Source organism: Notothenia rossii (assembly GCF_949606895.1).
Source record: "Notothenia rossii genome assembly, chromosome: 2".
NCBI lineage: Eukaryota > Metazoa > Chordata > Actinopteri > Perciformes > Nototheniidae > Notothenia > Notothenia rossii.
This window is the reverse complement of record NC_136904.1, coordinates 60,411,364-60,437,953: the sequence shown is the minus strand read 5'-3', so window position 1 is coordinate 60,437,953 and position 26,590 is coordinate 60,411,364. Positions and strand designations below refer to the sequence as shown.

At 42.7% G+C, this 26,590-nt stretch overlaps 1 protein-coding gene across 1 annotated transcript; it reads left to right on the top strand.

Annotated features, from left to right (window-relative positions):
• The first annotated feature begins 13,347 nt into the window (after positions 1–13,347).
• On the top strand, positions 13,348–22,939 carry inhbb (inhibin subunit beta B). Its single transcript, XM_079665001.1, has 2 exons — positions 13,348–14,410; positions 20,559–22,939. Exons 1-2 carry the CDS (start codon positions 14,023–14,025, stop codon positions 21,386–21,388), a joined length of 1,218 nt encoding a protein of 405 aa, XP_079521127.1. The 5' UTR covers positions 13,348–14,022; the 3' UTR covers positions 21,389–22,939.
• The last annotated feature ends 3,651 nt before the right edge of the window (positions 22,940–26,590 follow it).

Sequence of the window (26,590 nt, the reverse complement as noted above, 5' to 3'; positions counted from 1 at the left end):
CCTTCAATAGTTATATGTGTATTCCCAAGTGAAAGAAATTTGTTTAATCTTAATCTCAATGTGCTATAGTCCTGCCGGAGTGCACCGGAACGAACGATACTATCATAAACAAATGCCCACACACACACACACACACACACACACACACACACACACACACACACACACACACACACACACACACACACACACACACACACACAAAACGAGGCTATGCTTTATTAACTTGTGCACACGCTTTAGTAACTTGTGCGCACACTTTAGTAACTCGTGCGCACGCTTTATTAACTCGTGTGCACGCTTTAGTAACTCATGCACACGAGTTACTAAAGTGAGAACGTAAAACATGGCCACGTTTTATTTATTTTTCTCTCTATGAACCTTCCAGGGCTCCGTACATAAGTGTCCTACACTAATAATTTGGGGTTTAACGGTATCCGTATTCGTCACGTACCGTCACGGTTCGGACGTCACGGTTCGGCACATGCAGTCACACGGCGAATACGCCTTTTTTTACGAGTGGGAAAAAAGTCTGTCACTCAGGGCAATATTACACAATATATAATCCAGGGGGCGGAATCGCGCCTAAAAGCCAGCCGCCCGTAAATAACAAATGAAGAACAAGAACAAAACACAACAAAACGAACACAATACATGAAGAAGAAAAGTTAGTAGCTATGGCGAGTTCACACAACACACAGGAGCTAGAAGACCCACCTGCTTCTTTTAAATCAGGAGTGTGGGAACATTTCGGGTTCCGTGTGGACTGCAACAATGATGGGGTGCGAGTTGTGGATCGGACAAGGACGGTGTGTCGGCGTTGTTCGACAGCGGTGTGGTATGCTAGTGGTAACACGTCAAACATCCTCAATCACATCCGAGTCTGTCTCAGTCCCCAGCGAGAGGGTTTTCTCGACGGCAGGTGACATAGTTACCGCGAACAGATCTGCCTTCATTACTGACAATGTAGACAAACTCATATTTTTGAAGAAAAACTTGAAAATAGAGTAAAGCTTGAGTACCTTTATTTAGGCATAATGGCCTCACACACTCACAAATTAATTACACATGTTAGAGATGGCTCCTAAAGGTACAGATTTCATTTTGTTTTATATTTATCATTGTATTTATTTTATAGTTTGACATCAGGAGATGTTATACAGTTCTGTATTGCCTTTTATTGATTGTGATTGAAACACTTTCTTATTATTTATTTTAATATTTTCAAGACATTCTTTTTAGTTGTACAGCTTATTTAACCTTTTTGTTTGACATCAGCCATTATAAATAATATGGCCATCTGAGTGTGTGTGTTACTGTTTGTGGTTTGTTTTTAACTGTGTAATACAGTTAATGATTCCAAATGTTGGAGTTCCTTATTTTCATACCAAAACTTGCACTACTGTTAAAAAGAAATAACAGCAACAAAAATTATGCATTTGGGACTTTTTGTTGTTGTACCGAACCGGGACCCCCAAACCGAGGTATGAACCGAACCGTGACTTCTGTGAACCGTTACACCCCTACTAATAATACAAAGTTATTATTAGTATGCTGTGTGTACCTTGTGTGCACCGCCTAGTGGTTAAAGCACGTTATTTAATTATTCTTCGTTGAATAATGTTATTTGATGAAAAAAATATTAAGAGTACATACTTTCGTAGGGGGAAAGAAGGTCAATGATAGAAATATAGAATATAAAAAATCAAGAAGATACTTTAAGTGATCTCTACAATAAAACAGTTTAGTGCTGGATGTACAAAGATATTAATAGGAGGATGTGCAAAACAGACAAACTAATTAACCTTTATTAACACCCTAAAGAATACTTTAGGTTAAGGTCTTCTTTCAAATAAGAAAAAAGCTTTGGCTGTATCTATCTACTGAAAAATATTAAGCCTGACAAAGTACTTAACGTCTAATATATTGCTTTCCTGCAATGTTAACTATGTTGAAGCACTTATTTTAACTGATATTATACACATTAATTATACTCTTATATATGTAGATAGTATAAGAAATGTGCAGAATATGAGTTTAATTGTGGATGTACACACATATTGATAGATGTCTTGTAATGCGCTGTTGAGGAACCTGTGACCCAAGTTTTTCATTAATTGCATAACTACACCGTAGTTGTGTATATGATATGTCAATAAACCTTAGAACATCTTGAAATCTTGAAAGGGATGTGCAAAATAGCAATTATATACAGTTTTTGATTAACTATTATTAGAGAATAACGAGTAATTAATATACTTTATAGAGATCTGCAGATAAATGTTTAGTCTTCTCAAGCACCAACTATCAAATATCTCTCCTGATTGTTGGCACTTGACAATCACCTTTCCCTGAATTTTACTCAGGTGTAACTAAAGTCTGCTTTAAGGGTTGTTTATATTTCACATCATTAATCAGAATCTGCAAAGTAACTAAAATAAATGTACAAAGTAACAATTAGCTGTCATGTGGGTATAAATTAATGCTGCCCATTATGGATACAAGCAATTTTCACCCATTTAGTAATTACATGTTTTAAATGTGTACACACCAATTTGTTTCCTATCGCCTAAACCTCCAGGGCTGTACACAGTTTAATACTGTCAACTTCTAATTTTGGGGAAAAATAAAACGTCTTTTAAAACTACAATTCCCAGTAGAGACGTGCCATAGAGAACATGCTGCGAACTTGCGAAACACAATAGCCAGCATGTGTAGTTCTGGGGGGGCGTTCGAGTCCAGTTTTGAATAGTCTGCCGTGGTTTCGTTCCATTTCACACTATGTATTTATGTTTACAATTTGTATTAAAAATATATAATCTTTTTTTATATCTTTTAAAGGTAGGGTAGGTAATTTTGGAGAAACCAGCTTGAGTGCGCTAGAATTTGAAAATACACAGCCGGAAAAAATCTGCCACTTCCTTCAGACTTCCTTACAGAGCCCCTCCTCCAACACACACGAACGCGCACATGACCAATGAGGGCACGAGATAAGTTTGTCCACAGATGGAAGGCTGACAGGCAGGTAGGCCATCCAGTTATTTTAGCCGGGCCGGCTCAGATGATTGGTCATGATTTTTACAGTACTACGGCTTCCACAGATGACATGTTCTTTTAAAGATATTCATTGCTATCGGGATGTTCAGAGCATTCCATGGAATATACAGTGTTCTGTCCTGATGAGGACATTGTTGTTCATTTGCTGGATTTGTCTCCCCCTGCTGGCGGTAGTCGTAATGTGTAAAATATGTACCATGTGACTTAGTGCATAAGGAAGCTGCATGTGAATAGGACAACCACATGTTTTTTTGGTGACCACAATCTGCCCTAATCCTTGACGTTCCGTGCCTTTGGTCGCATTATTGGTAAGTACAATTGATATAAACGTAGTGTTCTTTCATTTCCAATGAATATGTTTATAGAGACTAGTTTTGAGATGATAGTTAATGTGTGTTGTAAACTCCTCTGTAGAACTACCGTTAGCTACAGCCATCATTTTGTGCTACAGCCACGTGTGTGTATGTTATTGGTGTCGATTCAATGTATAATGTGTGTAAATATTCTTCCGCATATTTATGTACTTCTTGTATTGTGTTTATTTCCTAGTTTCACCCTTTCTTCATAATTAAAAGTGATTAAACAACATCTAGGGTCTCTAGTCCTTGATGGTGGAAGGTGTTTAGCTGACAGTCAAAGTGCACAAGAGATACGTGCACGTAGGACGACACAGTGAAACAATAGCTTTCTAGCAGGCCGGACAACAGGTTTGAGCAGATACAAGTTACTGCTGCTACATTACAACTAAGAGAGAAGACTACAACAACAGCGCTAACGAAGAAACCTCATCCTCAGCTTCACAATGGAAGAAAAACAAGCAAACTTGTTTAAAGGCCATGTAATGCATCTAACACAGGTGTTTTTTAACATGTAGTTTAGATATCACCAGAATAAAAATAAATAAAAATGTTTAAAGTTTCGTCATAATTAAATGACATATACGTTAAAAACCGATGTTGGAAGTTTCGAAGTTCCGAAGTTTGCCGAGTACGCCCCCGATCACTCCCGAACGAGCGGTGACGTCACACGTGGCAAACATTGCCATTTGATCAAATCAGTCCAAATGGCAAGCAACGCGATAACTTCAGACAGCGACAGCGACAGCGATCATTCAAGCTCAGATTCAGTGGGTTATCTGGATTCAGTTACAGAAGTAGAGAGTGAACCAGCTAGCCTTTCACTTCAAGGCATTTTGCCTTATAAGTACGAGCCTCCTGCCCAGCAATCGAACAACGAGGCAGAAACTTGTGAAAGAGAAGCGGATTCCGCAGCCGGCGAGACTCGAGTCGGCAATACTGAATGGTAAATTCTGTTTTATTGAGTTTGACCTGCACTAAATGTCGATCTTAATTTGTCATCTGTTCCTCACACGTCCGGCAGATATTGTTTTGTTTTTTAATGTTATGTACAATATTCAGGTGTACATGTCAATGCTGTGAAAGCATGCCCACTGCAGATGAATGTGTATGCTGCAGAGAGATCTGGCAGGTGATGGAACAAATAGACAGTTTGCAACCTACTGACCAGATAGCAGAGTCCTGCATCGGGTCGGGTATCCGCGGGTACCCGACGGGTGACCCGCAAAAAAGGTGATTTGCGGGTGGTATTTTTTCAAACGCTTTTTTCCGGGTTCGCTTCTGGGTAAAACAAAGATGATGCGGGTCCGGTTGCGGGTGTTGCATAATAAATATATTTAAACAATAATAATTTAGTTTAATGTTTAAATCCTCAGACCTCTCCTCCGCGGTACCGAGCATAATCATAACCTCTGCAGTGCATCTATCTGCTGCTGAGCGCACCACATTCTGAATGGCTGAGGTGAAGCTCTCTATAGCGGAGAATACAGCATTTTCAATAACTCTTCCTCAAGAGCAAAATCCAACGTCTGGGAGGCTTTTGGTGTCATCCTAGATGGAGAAAATAAACAACATCCCAGGCTTTTTGAGCCAAATATGCAACTGCGTGTGTTAATAATTGCACGTTGTCACTGCTTATATATATGCGGGTTCGGGTCGGGTTGCGGATCATGTGCCGGCGGGTCGGGTCGGGTTGCGGGACTAATTGGCAATATGTGCGGGTAGCGGGGCGGGTTCGGTACTGCACGTCACGGGTGCGGGGCGGGAGCGGGTCTTGAAAATCAGACCCGTGCAGGACTCTGCCAGATAGAAGACACCGACGAGAAACCAAGGTGCATTATTAGCCACCCAGGCTTTAGAGAAGGCTGTCTCAGTGTTTGGACACTGAAAATAGCGTATCTTCAATACAAACAACAACACAGAGCAGTTGATGGCCCACTACACCAGTAAGTAAATATTGATTGACCCAACTGCCTATTGCAGCTTTGCTTTCATATAATACTTTTAGTCGCTACATATATGGTACACTTTTAAAGATACCATTAAACTCTTTCAAGCAGTCAAAAACAGCTTGGCTTTTATTTTTTCTGTGTATGCAAGTTCAATGTATGCTTGAGAAAAGAAACAACTACACATGTGAGGAAATATATAAGAGGTCTATGATTCTGTCAAGCAGTCATGTATAACCTCATATTTATTTTGTACAAGTAAAATACAAATATCATGTTATAAGCCAATTTGTAACAATTGCTACATAATAGTAGGCTACTACATAACATTTTATTTTTCTCCAAATATATTTATAATCTGTATACTTTTTTTTCATTAGGAAGTATCGATATACAGCTTATCGACAGTTTGTACGTTGGTGCTGGGGTGTAGGCCTACTCGGCCCAAAAATCAGAGTCCCGCTGCATGTGCTGTAACCGAGATACGGAAGACTTACCCTGAGCCGGGAGGCCGCTATCAGGGATTTCAATGGCCAAATCTGTAATTTGACATAAGTCATGCAGCTGAACTGGTTAAAATGGTTTCGCATGATGTAAATAATTTACAAAGTACATCATTTACAATATTATTTTTCCAAAGAAACATGTAAATATAACAACATTTTCCAAATCACAAATTTGTAAGATTGTATTAATTTACTGTTTGATAAATAAAAAAGGGTTCTTTTGTTAATTTTTCACTTGTAACATTTTATCTTTATTGCAGTGTACATTAGTCTATTTTGGTATATGTGCGAGCCCACAAATAATTAAAAGTGGTAAAAATAATAAAGATATTCAGACGTAATTCATTTTTGGCCTTACTTATTTCACTTCAACTTTTATATATTTCAGTCACTAGGCAAGTTCACTGTACTCTGGTGACATTTAGCTCAAGCTGGCATAACACCTGTAGTAACTTAATTCTGACCCGAGTTTTGTGCACAATCTTCCAGCACCCATGATCAATGTTTATAGCAATCAGGAAACATTCACAGCTCACAACTACACATCGCTTCCCCATCATGAATTGTTAGATAAAAAAAGTTTAGCGAGGTCCGGTTACACATATGTTGAGCGAAAATAGCGGAAGGATACAAAACAAACAATCCAGACGAGGCTGGTGTTTGCCACGTGTGACGTCACACAGCTGGGTTAATGACTGGCAAGCTTTTCGCTACCGGAGCGGAATAACACGGGAAAGTGGCACACATTTCATGTTATTTGGGGGGTATTTATGGAAAGAATCATTGATGTTGATATGTCAAATGAAACAGTGGAACGTGATGAAGCGATTTATTAACACAGAATAACTTTTATTTTGGACATTACATGGACTTTAAAGTCAGGTCTGTCGCATCAAGCTCCGTGAAAAGCAGTGCTTCCACAAACAAAGCAGCAGCTATTGCACGTGCAAAAGCAGAAGCAGCAAGAGCACAAGTTTATTTTGCTAAACAAGAAATGCAAATGAAAATAGAAAGAGCATGTATAGATGCATCTCTGGACGTCCTGAACATGGAAAGAGAAGCATCCGCTGCTATTGCTGAGGCAGAAGTCCTTGAGGCAGCAGCAGACAGTGATGGGGATAAACATAGCTTCAAATTAGAGCTCCCACTCAAATCCGATGACCCCGAAGAGCGTACATCCAAATACGTACTTCAACATCCCAAATCACACAATAGCCTTCAGTCAATGCCAGAAATGGAACCCATTAATGGATATGGAAGCGCTATGCCACAGCAGGATAAGATTTTCCCTGCACTCTATAACCAAGATAATGACAATAACTCTCCTCTACTGATTGCTTTTAATCAAGAAGAAAGGGTGAAACTAGGAAATAAACACAATACAAGAAGTACATAAATATGTGGAAGAATATTTACACACATTATACATTGAATCAACACCAATAACATACACACACATGGCTGTAGCACAAAATTATGGCTGTAGCTAACGGTAGTTCTACAGAGGAGTTTACAAAACACATTAACTATCATCTCAAAACTAGTCTCCATAAACATATTCATTGGAAATGAAAGAACACTAGGTTTATATCAATTGTATACCATGATTCTGTCCAACTTCAACTAGATATCTTCGTTCTGATCTATGTTTGAACTTGACCGACTGTTGAGCGGGAGCTATATACACTGAACAAAAATATAAATGCAACACTTTTGTTTTTGCTCCCATTTTTCATGAGATGAACTCAAAGATCTAAAACATTTTCTATATACACAAAATAACCATTTCTCTCAAATATTCTTCACAAATCTGAAAAAATCTGTGATAGTGAGCACTTCTCCTTTGCCGAGATAATCCATCCCACCTCACAGGTGTGGCATATCAAGATGCTAATTAGACAGCATGATTATTGCACAGGTGTGCCTTAGGCTGGCCACAATGAAAGGCCACTCTGAAACGTGCAGTTTTGCTTTATTGGGGGTGTCTGGGGGGGTCCGAAAACCCTATGGTTAAACCCTAACCCTAACCCTAACATGTCACCCATTGAGCATGTTTGGGATGCTCTGGATCGGCGTATACGACAGCGTGTTCCAGTTCCTGCCAATATCCAGCAACTTCGCACAGCCTCAGGGTCTGGGGGGGTCCGAAAACCAGTCAGTATCTGGTGTGACCACCATTTGCCTCACGCAGTGCAACACATCTCCTTCGCATAGAGTTGATCAGGTTGTGGATTGTGGCCTGTGGAATGTTGGTCCACTCCTCTTCAATGGTTGTGCGAAGTTGCTGGATATTGGCAGGAACTGGAACACGCTGTCGTATACGCCGATCCAGAGCATCCCAAACATGCTCAATGGGTGACATGTTAGGGTTAGGGTTAGGGTTAGGGTTTAACCCTAGGGTTTTCGGACCCCCCCAGACCCTCCCAATAAAGCAAAACTGCACGTTTCAGAGTGGCCTTTTATTGTGGCCAGCCTAAGGCACACCTGTGCAATAATCATATTGTCTAATCAGCATCTTGATATGCCACACCTGTGAGGTGGGATGGATTGTCTCGGCAAAGGAGAAGTGCTCACTATCACAGATGTTTTCAGATTTGTGAACAATATTTGAGAGAAATGGTTATTTTGTGTATATAGAAAATGTTTTAAATCTTTGAGTTCATCTCATGAAAAATGGGAGCAAAAACAAAAGTGTTGCATTTATATTTTTGTTCAGTGTATATAGCTCCCGCTCAACAGTTGGTCAAGTTCAAACATAGATCAGAACGAAGATATCCAGTTGAAGTTGGACAGAATCATGGATGGGTGAGGAAAGGAGGACTCAATGATCGTAACCGTCCACCAGCTCAACACCACAGCACTCCATTAGCTGGCAACACAAAGGACAGTCAGAGCATGACAGACTTTGTGAGATTCTTTGCTCGCCACAAACTTGTCAGCACAGGATTGTTACAGTTTGACGATCGTCCAGAAAGCTTTAGAGCCTGGCGAGCTTCGTTTTTTAACACAGTCAGAGGCCTTGACTTATCGGCTAGCGAAGAGATGGACCTGCTAGTCAAATGGCTAGGAAATTAGTTTGCTGGTCATGCAAGGCGTATCAGAGCAGTGAATGTGAACCAACCTGAAAGAGGGCTAGCCATGGTGTGGGAAAGACTGGAAGACTGTTACGGATCACCAGAAGCTATTGAGAGCTCACTCTTCAAGAGACTTGATGGGTTCCCCAAGTTGACGAACAAGGAATTTCAGAAGTTGAGAGAGCTGGGCGATCTGTTGATGGAGGTTCTTTCTGCCAAAGCTGAGGGAGATCTTCCGGGCCTTGCCTTTCTAGATACCTCACGTGGCGTCAACCCCATTGCACAAAAGTTACCATACAACCTACAAGAGAGATGGATAAGTGAGGATACCAGATACAAATGTCAAACGGTGTACCATTTCCACCATTCTCCTTCTTTGTGGTCTTTGTCTGCGAACAAGCAATGACAAGAAATGACCCCAGTTTTGATCTTACCTTGTTCAACAATACCCTGTCTTACTCAGGAACGCCTGCCTTCAAGCAAAGCAATAATAGAACAACTATGTCAGTCCATAATACCGACGTGTCTTCCCCCTCCGATGCAGAGATGACTCCAAAGATGACTGAGGAGCCTGGCAGGCATTGTCCTATCCATAGGAAGCCTCATCCTCTACACAAATGTTGCCTATTTAGAGAGAAATCCCTTGAAGATCGTAAGGCCTTTCTTAAGGAAAATCGGATCTTTTACAGATGTTGCGCCTCAACATCACATATTACCAGAAACTGCAAAGTGAGCGTCAAGTGCTCCGAGTGCGAAAGTGAAAGTCACAACCCAGCTCTACATCCAGGACCCCCAACCTGGAAGGCAAAGGCCATTGACCCTGCCATAGGGTATGGCGGGGAGGATGGAAGTACACCTGCTGACATTGCAGCCCTGTGTACCAGCGTCTGCGGTGGAGACCTGAGCAGCAGGTCGTGTTCAAAGATATCTCTTGTTAGAGTCTTCCACTCAAGTGATCCAGACAAAGCAGTAAAGCTTTATGCCATCCTCGACGATCAAAGTAACAGATCACTTGCTCGCCCAGAGTTCTTTGATCTTTTCAAGATACAAGGCCCCAAGTCACCTTACTCACTGAAGACATGCGCAGGAGTGGTAGAGACAGCTGGAAGAAGAGCGAGTGATTTCCAAATCGAATCTCTCGATGGGCAGGTTTGTCTATCTATCCCTAGGCTAATTGAGTGTAACCAGATTCCTAACAACAGATCAGAAATCCCCACTCCAGAAGCTGCGCTCCACCATGCACACCTGAAATCTGTAGCTCTTCAGATTCCTAAGATGGACAACCAAGCTCCAACACTGCTTCTCCTTGGAAGGGACATAATAAGAGTACACAAGGTGCGGGAACAGATCAATGGTCCTCACGATGCACCCTATGCTCAGAGGCTCGACCTAGGATGGGTCATCGTGGGAGACGTCTGTTTGGGAAATGTTCATAAGCCATCCATGGTGAACACTCTCTTCACAAGCACGCTAGAGAACGGTCGTCCATCTCTCTTTCAACCTTGTCCGAATCACCTCCTCATTAAAGAAAGATACAGCGACTTTACATCAACTGACCCCACAAAGAGCTACTTCAGTGATGACACCGCTTGTGACAAAGGAGAAGACCATCTTGGGTGTACAGTGTTCCAAAGAACGAAGGAAGATAACAAAATAGCTCCCTCGATTGAAGACAAGGTCTTCATAAAGACCATGGAAGAAGGGTTCCGAAAGGATGATGCCAACAACTGGGTTACCCCTTCCCCCTTCAAGAGGCAGAGGCCACATCGTCCAGACAACTGATCACATAACCTTAAATGTCTCTCTCCCCTCAGATGGTTAATTTTATAGCATATCCGCTCGGATAGAGGCACCAATTTCCACAGAGCCTGCAAGGAGCTCCAGGTTCCTTCAAACATTGACAGCGTCCGTGTGGAGAGACATGAGGCTCTCATAACTATTTTGGCAGAAGTAGTGGCTATCATGAACGCAAGACCTTTGGGTCCAATATCCACCGATCCTCCAGATCCATTGGTGCTGACCCCTGCTACCCTACTCACACAGAAGAAAGGTACCTTCTTAGCTCCTCCGGGGGATTTCACCCCCAAAGGCCTGTACAAGCATCACTGGTGTCAGGTTCAATTCCTTGCAGATGCCTTTTGGAGCAAATGGAGGAAGCAGTACCTCTCAACTTCGCAGACAAGGAGTAAGTGGCACAGAAGCAAGCCAAACATTGATGTTGGAACTATCTTTCATGTGAAAGACTCTCAATCAAAGAGGCAATGCCATTGGCATTGGTCACCAAGGCATTCCCGAGCAAAGATGAAAAAGGTCCGCATCGTAGAGGTCAAGATCACCAGAGAAGATGGTGCTAAGCTTTTCCTCAGACCTATTACAGACTTTCGAACATGGATATTTAGAAGCTCAGTTAATAGGTGTTATCTATAGATACCAGGAAGGGAGTGTTCTGTCCTGATGAGGACAATGTTGTTCATTTGTTGGATTTGTCTCCCCCTGCTGGCGGTGGTCGTAATGTGTAAAATATGTACCATGTGACCTAGTGCATAAGGAAGCTGCATGTGAATAGGACAGCCACATGTTTTTTTGGTGACCACAATCTGCCCTAATCCTTGACGTTCCGTGCCTTTGGTCGCATTATTGGTACGTACAATTGATATAAACGTAGTGTTCTTTCATTTCCAATGAATATGTTTATAGAGACTAGTTTTGAGATGATAGTTAATGTGTGTTGTAAACTCCTCTGTAGAACTACCGTTAGCTACAGCCATCATTTTGTGCTACAGCCACGTGTGTGTATGTTATTGGTGTTGATTCAATGTATAATGTGTGTAAATATTCTTCCGCATATTTATGTACTTCTTGTATTGTGTTTATTTCCTAGTTTCACCCTTTCTTCTTGATTAAAAGCAATTAAACGACATCTACGGTCTCTAGTCCTTGATGGTGTTTAGCTGACAGTCAAAGTGCACAAGAGATACGTGCACGTATAGGACGACACATACAGTAGCAAAAAGTGTATCTCGAGCCGGTTTCTCAAACTTACCTACCCCACCTTTAAGGAAAATTCCTGTCTGTGCACACACTAACTCTGATTCTCAATCATACTACTTTTAAATAATATATAATTATACAGCTTACAGTACATCTACCCCTGTATTAAACAGATCTGTAATTATGCAAGCCAACCCTGCACCCTGCTTTACAACATATACAATTATCCTATAGATTGTAACAAAATACATGTTCTCTACAAGTAGGCTACTTTCGTACAAGTACTTAACTGTGGTATTTTTCCTCAGTATTTACATTTTATGATATGATACTTATACTCCACCACAATTTCAAAGCCGGTATTGTACTTTTTACTGCAATAGATGTATTACTTTACAGCAGCTTAATTTACTTAATTCCAATTACCAGCCAACAGAAATATAAATCAACTTTAAATTAACTAGATATACAGTATACATGCAGTATAAGATATCAGTCACTCCAATAAGCTCCATCTTTACCAGCTGTGATTAATGCATCAATAATCATAATCCGGTCATCAAAATTATATAATAATGAAATGGTCCATTACACATATTGAGTACTACTTTTTTTAATGTAGGACTTGTGACAGAGTATGTTTTACAAATGATTGCTTTTATTATAATAATTCATTATATTTATTTTGTTTTTACATTACATTATATTACATATAACAGACATGTAAAACATTAAACACTGTGGACAATACCACATATAAATAATACCCTTATAAATCATAGTATAGTACTTCATAGTGTAGTAATTCATATTGTAGTTATTGTACTTTATAGTGTAGTACATAGTGTAGTACTTCATAGTGTAGTACATAGTGTAGTACTTCATAGTGTAGTAATTCATAGTGTAGTATTTCATCGTGTACTGTAGTAATTCATATTGATGGCTCTGATAACTTACCTTTTCTATCCTATCAGTGTGTAATGACACGTTTACATCGGTAGATGGCGCCATGCATGTATTAATCAGCAGAATACTCCTTCAAGCTTTTTTTGTAATCTTCAATTTTTTTTATTGTAAACTATAGTTTTTATAAACATATTAACTTAATTCAAGTTGTTCTTTATTATTATAATTATTGTAATTATTATAATTTTTGAACTTTGTTTTAATATTCTGAACTAATGATATAAAAAGACAGACACATAACTGTGTTTTAATTTGTTTCAGAAGTTATATTTCGTTGATTCGTTGTTCTAGGAACAGTGATCTTACATGAGTCACAGAGACACAACCATAGCTTAAAGGATCCTAAAGTTGCATGACGACATCACTTGATTCAAAGAGGTTTGCGTTACAGCCGGCGTGTCACCATAATAAAACCTTGTTCCATCAGTGCGTCGTGGCTCTGAGGCGTAGTAGTGAATAATCCCCTGCGTCCAGTTGGTGGAAATCCCCACGTGGTTTACGACTCCTGTATAAAAACTTTGGATGTGCGGAGCCCCCGTTGTCGAGATCTCAAAGGAGCAGAGGGTCTCAGTGAGCAGCATCCCGCAGGAAGCACGGAGCTGAACATACAGCTGCGCACCGGACACGGTACCCAAGGCAGGCGCGTACACAAAAGGCACAGGACTCCGCGAGCTTTGTTGTTCTCTGTGGAGCTGCAGCTGTGCACGTTTGAATGGGAGAGAGCGGACTGAGCACCTTTGGACACTAAAGTTCTTGTTTCTATTTAGTCTTATCTGCTTTGTTTTGGTAGATTACGCGTCTGACGGGTGCGTGTTATGACAGAAGCGCGTCAACTATCCAAACTTGTGGCACTGAGAGGGATGAAACTTTGCTTGTGTGCAGAGAAAAGCCGCATTGCTGGATCCTGAATGCACAATGACTGCCTGGAGTTAATTAGCCCCAAAGTTTCAGCAGCGCTCTGGGAATATTTCATTGGCTTCTCTGGATATCTCTGTTTTGGAAGTGGATGTTCTCCCCGGAACTTGAAAATAAATAAGAACAGCTTTAACTTAAGAGTGCAATATTCCCCCCCCCCCCCCCTTCTTTTGTTGTTGTATTGTATTCGGACTGTAAACTAGGGAAAATGAGCATCTACGGTGTGACTTTGTCTTGTTTGGTGGCGTGCGTTCTATCCGTGCGCTGCAGCTCGATGGCCGGGGTGGAGGCTCAGAACTCTCCCCAGGAATCGTGCGCGTCATGCGGCCTCAGGGCTCCGGATCAGGCGGAGCGGGTAAATATAGACTTTTTGGAGGCGGTCAAGAGGCACATCCTGAACCGGCTGCAGATGAGAGACAGACCCAACATCACGCACCCCATCCCGAAGGCTGCGATGGTGACGGCTCTGAGGAGGCTGCACGCCGGGAAAGTGCGCGAGGACGGCCGGGTGGAGATCCCCAGCTTTGACGGACAGGCTGCGTACAACAACGAGGTTCAGGCGGAGAACTCGGAGATCATCAGCTTCGCAGAATCAGGTAATCATCAATAATTCATCACACACATCTGAAACGACCATTCGGTGAACCCACTCACCTTTTGAGTTTATGTAACAGGTAGCCGCGGGAAGCAGGTGAGTTAATAACTTAACATCACTCAGATTAAATAGTTTATCATGCTGATATGACTGAGCAGCAGAGATTAGATTAACACAAAAGCCATAAACTAATTGGAACCTCTCATCATTTTTTCATCTTCTTATTGCATCGCAATTCAGCCCTGCCTGGTGTTAAATCCTCCTGTTTTAGCCCAATGCAATTTCAAAAAGGAATCAAACTAAAGACAGAGTCCTTAAATTACCACCATGTGTTGTCTAGGGGATAAAAAGAGCCTCTGAATCCAATTTCATCACTAAAGCTGTGCTCACACTCAATACTCCAATGTATAAAGCCCTCTTTTAAATACGGACAAAGTCCCTCAATTGGCCATTTATCCCTTGCTCTAAGAATGTGTATCTAACTAATTCTCACAAGTCCAAAGAGAACACCCTTTCCACACACACACACACACACACACACACACACACACACACACACACACACACACACACACACACACACACACACACACACACACACACACACACACACACACACACACACACACACCTAAAATCATCTGCGCTTGACAGAATCCAATAATCGTCAGTTAGCAGTGTGAGAACCGACACAAACTGTTAGTTTAACAAAAAGAAAACATACAATTAAATACACCAAATAGGATATCTTACACACACACACACACACACACACACACACACACACACACACACACACACACACACACACACACACACACACACACACACACACACACACACACACACACACACACACACACACACACACACACACACACACACACACACACACACACACACACACACACACACACACACAAAACCACACGTAAAACCATCCTGTAGTTTCCCATTGCGGCCCTGCCGCTACAATTAGCCTGAATGGGCTGCTTGGTCCCACCTTCCGATGGGAATGATCTGAGCTCTTCATGACAAGGGAACAAAAGCCGGGCTATTATTATAAGAGCACTGTGTGTTCCTGCTGAACCCAACATGTCAACATGGAACAGAGGGGGGGAAAAGCAAGGAAAACAAAAGAAACTGCTCAGAATAATGCATGAGACATTTGAGTTTGTGGGGTTGGATTGGGGGAGTGTGGGTGGATGGTGTTGGTTGATGGTGGAGGGGGGGTGATATTGTGTGCCCATATTGCAGTGTTGTAAAGAATGCTTTTGTCGTTCTAAAGGTCCGCTGGGCTCCTTTGCTTCTTCTTCTTCTTCTTCTTCTGTGTTTTTTTTTCTGGTTCCATTCTTCCTCACACCTTTGAGCCTTTGTGTGGCATTGTAGCATGGAGCTGGATGGGCTCCCTGCTCCCTGGACCCCGTCTGCCTCCTGGCCAGCTGGCTCACGCCCCCCAGATCGGATGCTGCCAGCCGGGCCACGGCTCAGAGGAAAGGTCTCCAGAAAACTCTGCAGCAAGGGGAGCTTGTCCCCCCAAAGCATAAGGGAGCCTGAATTGTTGTTGTCACAGGCGGGTTGGGGGGTGAGGTTGGCACATGTATAGCCAACAGTAGCCAGCGAAGGGATGTGGATAGGTATTTATGTGTGGGTCAGCTGGCCCCCCCTCAGCACAGGGTTAACTGCCTGCTTGTCAGCCAGGCAGCCTCTTATCTCCGGTTGCGGCAGCACAGAGGGGAGAGGTCTGCCAAGCGGCCCCAGGCAGGTGAGGGAGACGATGCCAATCGCCTTTCTCTCCTGACATGGTCCCGTGGGTCCTCGCTGAGGGATTTAGTGTCCCGTATCCACGGGAGCGGAACGGGGAGCACAGACAGGAGTGGAGGGGAGGACGAAAGAAAGAGGGGTCGATGGAGAAGTTCAGATCGGCTCTTCTTGATTGCTCACTATTGCCGTTCGGACCCAGTGAACTCGCGGCGAGCGGTGCAAGACGCTGACTTCATTATGGAAGGTCATTAACTCTGGCCCGGTTCCTCCAGAGGAATCGGGTTGGCCAGGTTTACTTCAGGACACCACTCATTCATGAGGAGCTGTCAGTCAGGGTCCTGCTGGACCTGGTCCAGACATTTTCCACATTCACCCTCAAGTGTGTGTTTCAGTCCTCACTGGGCCTGGCTGCCTCTCTATAGATTGTGATACAATAAATGATGTACGCAATGTTATTAAAAATGCCCCTCAAAAAGCTTTAACAACAACAGAGCCAATGCTGCGGAGGCCTTAACCTCTCGTCAACTACGCATCCCTGCCTCTCCATCTACTCACCCCCTCACCCTATATGGAATTCCTGGAGTGCTCGACAGGAGCACTCGTCTGCTCATGGTCCAGCCCTGCATGCTGCACGCTGCACCCTGGTCCTTCCACGGCGTGTGGTCTTGTCGACAGCAGCTTTGACTAATGACTGTGGGGCGGCCTGCCTCCATGGCCTCCTCCCTGACTTGGTGGCACAGGTGGGGACACGCTGAAGCAGCTCTTTATCCTCCACACAAGCCCACCCAGGTGTCCTGCCTGCTGATACTCACTAGGAACTTCTCCACTGCGGGGTCAGGCGAGGCGTGTCCGGGCCAGCTCTAAATTGTTTGTAACACTGCATGAAAAGAACAATTTGTTCCTTCAAAGGACCTCAGTGGAGAAAGTATTGTGGTATGTTCAGGGTTGGGTTGTAACGGAATGTAACGGCGTTCGGTAATCAGAATACAAAAATCAAGTAACTGAGAGAGAGAGCGAGAGAGAGAGAAATGCAGCGTGTCTGTGAGGCCCCGCCCCGCACCCAGATGAAAGAAAGAGATCTATTTTTAAATATATTGAAAGTTAGAAACGGAGATGGTTCAATAAAATGTTCAAGATAACGTTTATGTAGCATTTATTTATTGTCGAAATGATGACATTTCATAACGGGATAAATCAAAGTGAATGGCCTGCTGCTGCTGAATGCATGGGGCAAGTGACTGAAAAAAGTTTTTTATGTGGAGTGCAGATGAGAAAGCTGTCCAGAATGACACCAAGATGTTGTGTTTGAGTTCTTGATAAGCCATTAAAACAGTAAAATACGTGTCTCCTGTGCACCAAAACATATCTGTTATGGAAAAATAAAGTATTCTAAAAGTCATCTAAAAGTAATCTGAATACTTTTTTAAGACACGTAACAGTAACTGTGATTACTTTCAGAGCCATGTATTCAGTATTCAGTAACTGATTACATTTACAAAGTAACTCTCCCAACCCTGGGTATGTTTGTATGTACTGTCAATACAAATGGAGCCAAAAGATCAAGATTGTTTTTGATACTGACGAAGACTAAAACACGTCAGCTTTACTCAGTAAAGTATCCAGGCAGCAGCTGGGTATACCAACCCAATACACTGTAGACTATAGATTAACAGTTCATTTCTGACCTTTGGAACAGTAGTTGACTCCTCAACGTCTGTTTTAGTAGCCTTTGACCATACCACGTGACCTTTATCATGTCTTTGGTCACTCGTCTTGGGATTGTAGATATTTAAATTGAGTTACTTCATTCTGATTCAAGTCCATGTGCTGCAGAGCCCCGACTGAAGCGTCCTGTGATGAGGCTGGCCTGTCTGCAGCTCATAGTTGTTGCAGTAGTCTGATCCTAAATCTCAGAACTATACTGAGATTGACTGTTCTGTTGTTGTGGAGGTAATGCTTTCATACGTTTAGTCTTGGTTTCTGGTACAAAGCATCAGCACTGGGTGTTGTTTGATGCTTCTTTTGATAACTGTTTGGTTCACAAAGAGTTGTCATATGGGGATAAAACAACTATTTACCCGTCATTTTCCAGCAATAATTCCTATCATTTAATCATCACGCTTTAAGATTCAGGATAAAGATTTAGGCTTCATCGTCATATGCACAGTAGCTACAGTGTAGGTATGGCAATGAACATCTTAATTACCAGGCTCCTCTATCAATGCAACATAAATATATATGACACAAAACAATACAAAAAAAAGGGCAAGAGAATGTTGCGGGACTAATGTAATGCATTGTCCTATCCTATATGATGGTATAATTGATGTCATGAGGTTTTAAGATTTAGTAGTATTGGTAACTCAGAAAAACATATTTAGTGAAGACTTTATGTATTATTGATTGGCATTGTGCACTATTTTATGACATTTAATGAATACTTTCTTTAAATGGTAGATTGATTGACAACATAAAGGTCTGAAGGTTTCCTTCAAATCGCGAGTAACTGTTAACCATGCATCAGTTATACCCCGCAGCTCTGTATGAGCAGTGTGTGCTCACCTTTTTTCGAGCTCGGAGCTGTCGAGGCAAGTAAGAAGGCACGGTGCTAAATGAGGTGAGGTTAGTTACTTGTAGCCCTGAGGTGCCTTTATGCCCGTGGAAGCTGCTGCTCCGCTGATTCCTTTATATTGCTCACTTCAGATGCATTTCAATACGTTCCCACTGTGCACTTGATACATTGCCCAAAGGCTCGGGTATTGAGAAGGCTGATAGTTGAAGTATTGCTAACCGTGGGGTTGGGTGTGTGTTCATGGCTGGGTGCAAATGTGTGTGAAGTGCTTGAGCTCCCAGCTGACATACAACAGAGTGGAGAGCTGGTCTCAACAGGTCCCTGTGTGAATGTAAAGCCGCGGTTTACAGGAGGAAGAGGCGTGAGGCGCCCTAGAGAGGGGGGGCCCCGTCTTTGGTGGCCACCTGTTGACACTGACACACACTAATCAGTCGGCAAACAAAGTAATTTAGCTGCTTTCAAAGGCGCTGCTCCGCTTGAGCACATTGTACCAAATCTCCTGAAATAGAAACCTTTCAAGTTACCTCGGGGTAATTTGGAAGACATCATTAGGCTTAGAAAAAAAATACTGCCAGGGAGAGCCCATGGCCACCTTAAGACTCCCGGGATCTCCTCATTGTGCGGCTGTAGAATGTAGCCAGTGTCATGTAAATGGCTTTTATTTTTGCTTCATCATGCTTTTTGCTGGAAAGCCACGCGTTTGAAAGGCGGCTGCAGCGCGGCTGTCTCCCCGTGCCTCACAGCCCGCTTTGTGCTGTCACTCTCAGGGTGCTCACACTGGAGGGAGGGGGGGAAAGGGGTGGGGTAGGGTGGTAGTGGGGTTCGGCAGGGGGGGTACTAACAGCAAACTCAATGAACCCCCTGGGGGCCTTGGCCATGTCCGCCACCCTCCCACCTTTCCCACTTGCATCCTTCCTGCTGTCCTTCTTCTTCTCCTCTGTTCTCCTCTTTATCCCTCTTTCGCTCTCTGTTTTTTTGGCCCCCGTCACTTACAAAGCTGGTCATGGGGCCAACTGGGCCTGATCCCAGAACCGGCCCGTCACAGCTGGCCTATCAGGAGTAGCCATGAGGTCACCTGATAGTGATTGAGGGCTAAAAGAGAAAACAAGGCGAAACCAGCCCTTTAGAGCCAGAGCTGTTCACTTTTTGGGAGTTTCTTTTGCTTTCCATGTGGGCACATGCACATGCATTTACTGTAAATGAACCCAAGCTTTCTTATGGCCCTCAACAGCAGATAAGGTTTGCTCAGTTTTCATGGTGATGGTTCAAGTTTAATCAAGTAAATAATTTTGGAAATGTGAGGTCAGAGCTCATCCTCACCTGTCCTCAGATCAGCTGTTAGAATTAGTGTTCTTTGTCAAATCACTATTTCTAAATTCACAAGAACTCACTATTGTGTATATATCATTTTCATCTCTTATTGCAACTAATTTGAAACATGCTATCTATACGTTTTGTTTGCATCTCACATATTTATTTATTATTACCATAAGCAGTATTTTATTTCACTGTGCATCATTCTACTTTTAGCTCATTATCCTGCATCACTTGCATATTGGTCTTGCAACATTGCCTTGCACTATTTTATTTCTATTGTGTCTTTTTGCACTATTTTTAGTGTTTTCCTTTGTTTACGTCTTATAAATATTTATGCTGCATTATTGGAGGAGCCTGAGAGTTAAGATTTTGATAACTACACTGTAGCTGTACATATGACAATAAAGCTTTTGAACTTGAACTTTATGTTGTATCGTTATGTTGGATGGATGTCAGATTGAGAATGAACCATTCCTGTTTTTATTGTCTCCAACAGATGATCGCTTATCTGCCAAGTCCACCCTGTACTTTGTGGTCTCCAACGAGGGGAACCAGAACCTGTACGTGTCCCAGGCCAACCTGTGGCTCTACTTCCGCGTGCTGCCAGCCGGTCCTGAGAAGGGCCTCCGGAGGAAGGTGACGGTCAAGATTCATTACCAGGAGGCCGGGATCACCAGCAGTGCAGATGGAGGCCTCGGGGGAGGAGGAGGAGGGGGGGGAGGGACCGGTCGCTGGGCCCTGGTGGAGAAGCGCGTGGATCTGAAGCGAAGCGGCTGGCACACCTTCCCCCTCTCGGAGGCAATACGAGCTGTTTTCGGGAAAGGCAACCGGCGGCAGGACCTGGAGGTCCACTGTGAGGGCTGTGAGACGTCCGGTGTAGACCCGGTGCTGGTGGACCCGCTGGACCCCTCCCACCGGCCCTTCCTGGTGGTGCGAGCGCGACAGGTGGACGGAAAGCATCGCATCCGCAAGAGGGGGCTGGAGTGTGACGGCACCGTCGGGGGCCTCTGCTGCCGACAACAGTTTTACATAGACTTCCGCCTCATTGGCTGGAACGACTGGATCATTGCACCAGCTGGTTACTACGGCAACTACTGCGAGGGCAGCTGCCCGGCCTACATGGCGGGCGTGCCGGGCTCGGCTTCATCCTTCCACACCGCCGTGGTGAACCAGTACCGCATGAGAGGGATGAGCCCGGGCTCGGTGAACTCCTGCTGCATCCCCACCAAGCTCAGTACTATGTCCATGCTCTACTTCGACGATGAGTACAACATTGTGAAGAGGGACGTGCCCAACATGATCGTGGAGGAGTGTGGCTGCGCTTGAGTCCGCTCCCTTCACTGTTGTTGAACTCGGAACAGTCAGAATGGCCTTTAGTACAAACAGGACGTTATTGTACGGTACACATATACAATATATCTATACCTACTGTATGTGCGAGCAACATGCAAACTGGCACGTCTCGCAAATGCAAGCGTCAGCGCAGTCCAGTGTCCACGCGTGCATGTGTGTGTTTGCAGGTGTTCGTGCGAGTGTGTGTATTTATCAGACTGAGTGACATGCTTGCCGTCCGTGTTTTGTCCGCTCAGCAACGACTGGTCAGTGATGAGTCGAGAAGGGAACGATTATATCACCAAATGATACTTTGCTCTAGTTTGCCATTTCTAGTCAAAAATAATGGCTCATCATCTCCTCTTGAATGAAGATAACAAGCGCTTAAGGAAAGTGACAGGATCAGCCATCGCCGAGGACATTATTGGCGTCGCCCCAACACTCCAGACCCCGATCCTCGGACCCTTTTAAGTAATTTAAGCACATGACAAACTTTTGTTTTTTATAAAGCACTGACAATTCATCAGTTCAGAACACCAGCACTTCCCTACTCTGCCGACAGACACAGTCCGGCTGTCCTCTCTGGTGGAATTAGATGGGCAGCGCTTAATGCCTTGCAGGATTATACCTCCAGAGAAAGGCAGAAGAAAGTCCTCCACAGAGCTGCTGTCCTCCTGCTGACTATGGGCCTCCACTTACTGCTTGTCCAGAGAGGTGCAGGCCCTGCTACCATGACAACCAGGTGAAGGTAGACCTCATAAGTGCACTTCACTTGAGCACTTGCAGCGACGGAGAGAGATCGGCCCGCTGAGGCTCAGTAGGATCGGCCTGCAGACTGGAGTCAGGGCGCCCCCCCCCCCAGTGCAGTGCAGCACTCCCACAAACTGAAATGCACACCCTGATAGCACTTGTATAAAGAAATGCCTTCCAAGGGTACTGAGTGTCCTGTCCTATCGCTTAATAAGTGCCACATGAGCTATGCAATGTATAATAACCTATCCCCATATCCAGCCTGCTCTATTAGACTGAATCCTCTTCTCTCCTTCTCTCTCGCTTCAATCCTCGACTCTTTATCAATACTTGAAATGTAATCTATCGCTTCCTTTCCTAAGCGAATGATTGTTGTGACGTTTGCACTGAAAAGTTGCGGGATTAGTGACACAAAAACTGCCATTGAAAAGTTATTTTTATAGAAGTAAATTGAATTTTGTTTCAAATGTATTTTACCTAATTAAAGGAACCAAAGAGGCCAATATTTTAGCTATTGTACTAAGATGGCAAGGCCATTGAGTTACTGTGTACAATACTGTTTAATCATTTTGCAATAGGCTTACCACTGTATCAGGGTACAATGTTTGATTTCATTTCTTAGCTCTATTTTCATCTGTTTTGTACAATAAGCAACACTTCATTTTTTCATCTTTAATTCTATTTTTGTTTCAGTTTTCTATTTAATAAGAAAGTTATTTTAGTTCCTGTCTAAGAATCATTTAGTCAAATAAATGTTATCTGTACAGTTTATGTAAAATAAAATGTTTTCTTAAATATCTTGTAACCTTAAATTCTTTCCTGTGTCATGTTTGTGGTTTTTTCTCTTGATGAGGTTGGGCCTATATTGTAATCCTGTTGTTATGGGCGTGTAGCTCAATAAACAAAAAGGTGAGGCAGAAATAGTTGGGTACCGTCCGTCACACACACAGTCCTCGTCTGTACTGGTTGAAACATAAAAGTGTCTGTCTGTCAGGAGTGTCTCTTTGAGCTGAAGAACAGTAATTACAACCATGATTAACAGCTCCCTGGCATCCTCAGAGCTGCCAGCCTGCAGAGCCTCACATACCTGCTGACTCCTATCTGACGTCTGCTGATGTGTTCGCATCACTGGGGAAGAAGTACTCAGATTCTTGATTCTAAAGTTCTAAAACCTCACTGAAAACACTACATGTCAAATCCTGCTTTTAAAACTCGACCTAGTGAAAGTATGTTTTAATATCAGTGAGCTGTGCAATAAAAATACTGCATGTTCCCTGTCAGTGTTTACTATTATAACATTTTTCCAGATTATAATTGCTGCTTCCTCGTTGCACTTTGCTGCTGAGGCTGTTTAGGGTTGTGCTCAATTTAATTGCTAAACATATTAAGTTTATACTAGATGAATCTACAGCAATGGGTCATATGTGATGAGATCTTCACATGTTGGGAGCTCTCTAAAACTTGCTTTGTAATGATGCGTTGTCCAGGCTATGAGAGAGCCCTTTAAAGCCTTTATCTATCACTGAAGAATTAGGAGACTATCAAGACATAAGAAACATTTCATCCATTATCACTAAAAAGTCCCAACAATTAGGACATACAGTTTTTACTGGACAGGAAGGTGATTACAAACTTTAAGTTTGTAAGTTAAGTTTATTTGTTTCCAAATCTGCACCTTATCCAAATGTATTTATTCCTATCTATACTTTTCTGTACATTTCTACAACATTGTTTGTTATGTGAGTTTATTGAAACCTCATGCACACTGGTTTGATGCTAACAGCTTTTCATTGTTCTCTGTGCAATGACTAAAGTTGAATCTAATCTAATCTAGAGAAAGTAAAGAACCAGTTTCTTGACTTTATACTTGAGTACAGTACTTGAGTAAGGTTACTTAGTTACTTGCACCACCATTCGTGCAGACAGTAGTGTAGCAGTATCTGTTGTTGTGTGTTGTGTGTTTGGAAACTCAGTCTGTTTCATCAGAGTGGTTCTCCCCATCAACACTCACCATGTTTTTGTTTCCCAAGGTAGCTTTAAAGTTGCCATAATGTGAGTGTCAACACTTTGTGTAACAGCACGAGGCTTGCCCGGCTGAACGTCTGCCTGTGCCAACACCTACCAACGGATCGGATCCATGTAGTGTTTCTGCAGGGCTCCACGTGTCTGTGAAATATCAGCCGGATAATTACTCTAAATATATCTATAGGATCTGCCAAGGAGTGCAATGAGATGTGTTCGGCTGCGGGGTAAATAGCATGTTAGGGAGGGATCAGAGTGAACACCTCTTCATCTGTACTTGGCTGGAGGAGTCACACGTTCCTCTCAGAAACAGAAAACAAATCTGTGTGATGGTGCACTGTGCAAGTGACTGACAGGAAGATAAATGTGCTGTCAGAGCTGATCTGGGGTTGTTTGGAATCTCCTCTGGTGGAGCCTGCACACAGATGACAGTCTGTGCTGGGAGCGGGGAGAAAGATGTGTAGCTGTCTCGTCACGCTGCCTAATGCACGCCAAGATCTCCACAGCTGGAATGTTAATGACGCTGAGCAAAAAACTGAAGGCCATTAAGCATGTTCTGCACTCAGGGCCACACACTTGCATGCATTCTATCAATAATCACTGCGGCAAAGGTACAGATCCACCGCTGAGCACACTTTATCACGCACTGTCACAGGCCTTTTCCCAAAGTCACAAATTTGCACTATAAATAAAACACTAAACACTCACACACAACCTCCACAACCCCTAGTTATCAGCTTAAACAAATATTGTCCTTCTGCCCTCACTCATCCAATCCTGCCACAGGTTGAGGTCATGACAGCTGCCAAGTTGATGGGGTCAACCTGGTTTATCAACGCAATAGCATTCATTCTTCCAAAATCAGCCCGGTCCACATTTACTTAATGAATGTATGACTCTTCATCGCCCGGGGCCAGGCATTCCTCCGCTTCGCTGGCGTTTGGCTCCGTGGAGAAATGTGGCGCGTGTGTTGATGTGTTTTTTTTGCTTATCCTCCACCAATGGAATTCTAGAGATATATTTTTCATTTTCTGACTCGATTAAAGTTCCCCCCCCCCCACCTATCATCGCAGCCCGTTGCTAAAGTTCACTGAGCTAATACAACAGGATTTTCGATTACCGGCGATTAAAGCGTGACCTTTGTTTGAGCCCTAGAGACCATGTAAAGGCACTCTTATTCTAAGGATTTATGTTGTGGCCCCTAAGACAGGAGGCTTATTCCACCCCTGTTTACTTCTTCCTACAACCTAAAGGGACATTTTGACCTTTGGTGCAACTCGGACTGAGGTCCCTGCAAGCTCTCTCTCACGGTGGATTACTGCAGGAGTAAAAGGGCTTTGCAACTTGAAAGCATATTTGTGAGCACTAATGAGAAAAAACGTCATTAATCCAATCATTCTTAATGGCTGCGCTCAGTGTTGCTGCATTTCCTCTCTGGTTTTTTGTTTCATTTTAATAGACGGCATCAGAAAAGATACTGGTTGGATTTCACCACACAGACTCTGTAATCAGTGCCAGGTTAATGATGCTGCTGCCGCTTTGTTATTGACTTCTGAACACAGGAATCATGTTCGTCAGCAGAGGTGGGAAGTAACTAAGTACTTACTCAAGTGTATTTAAGTACAATTCTGAGATACTTGTACTTTACTTGAGTATTTCCGTTTTACTTAATACTTATTTTCAACTACATTTTAAGGGAAATAATGTACTACATTAATTTAACAGCTTTAGCTACTTTTACCAACATTCATCTTTAAAACTTAAACTAGAACAACTCTTTAAGTCACAAAGAGTAAAACAATTAAATTATTATACAAAAAGTAAATCAGTAAAAGTCAAATGCTACACTGAAAAATTGAAACGTTGACTTAAATGAAATGTATTAAGTCAACAAATGTACATAACTGTATTAGGTTAGTTGAAAGCAATAGTATTACGTTGAACCTAATTCACATATAAACATTTCATTATATGTACACATAAAGGCCATTTTTTCTGAACAATGATTACTTTAACTTTTTATATTTGAAGTACATTTTGCTGATAATACTTTGGTACTTTTACTTAAAGTGGACCTATCATGCTATATTTGAAACATATATTGTAGGGCCATACCAATATAAAGTATATAAATATAGTTTTTTTTTCAAAATACCAAACAGATCCTGCATTTTAGCCATGCCTCATTTAGCTCTATTTGCTCTTTCCAGCCCTGTTTTTGCAGGGGACTGATTCTGTGAGCTGCAGCTGACCACGCCCCCCTGCAGGAGAGGGGAGTTGCCAGTTACTTTGGCATTAGGGCAGGGATATCTAGATACTTTCCAAGATTTGACATAATGAATTGTGCTACTTTTAAAGCAAGCAACGATGTTTTCAAATCTGTAATCAAAAAGCTCCTCAAAAACCTTCATGCCGATCTAGATC

Coding starts and splice junctions, on each gene's coding strand:
- inhbb (XM_079665001.1), top strand. CDS start 14,023: ATGAGCATCTACGGTGTGACTTTGTCTTGTTTGGTGGCGTGCGTTCTA. Junction 14,411..20,558: donor CATCAGCTTCGCAGAATCAG/GTAATCATCAAT, acceptor TGTCTCCAACAG/ATGATCGCTTATCTGCCAAG.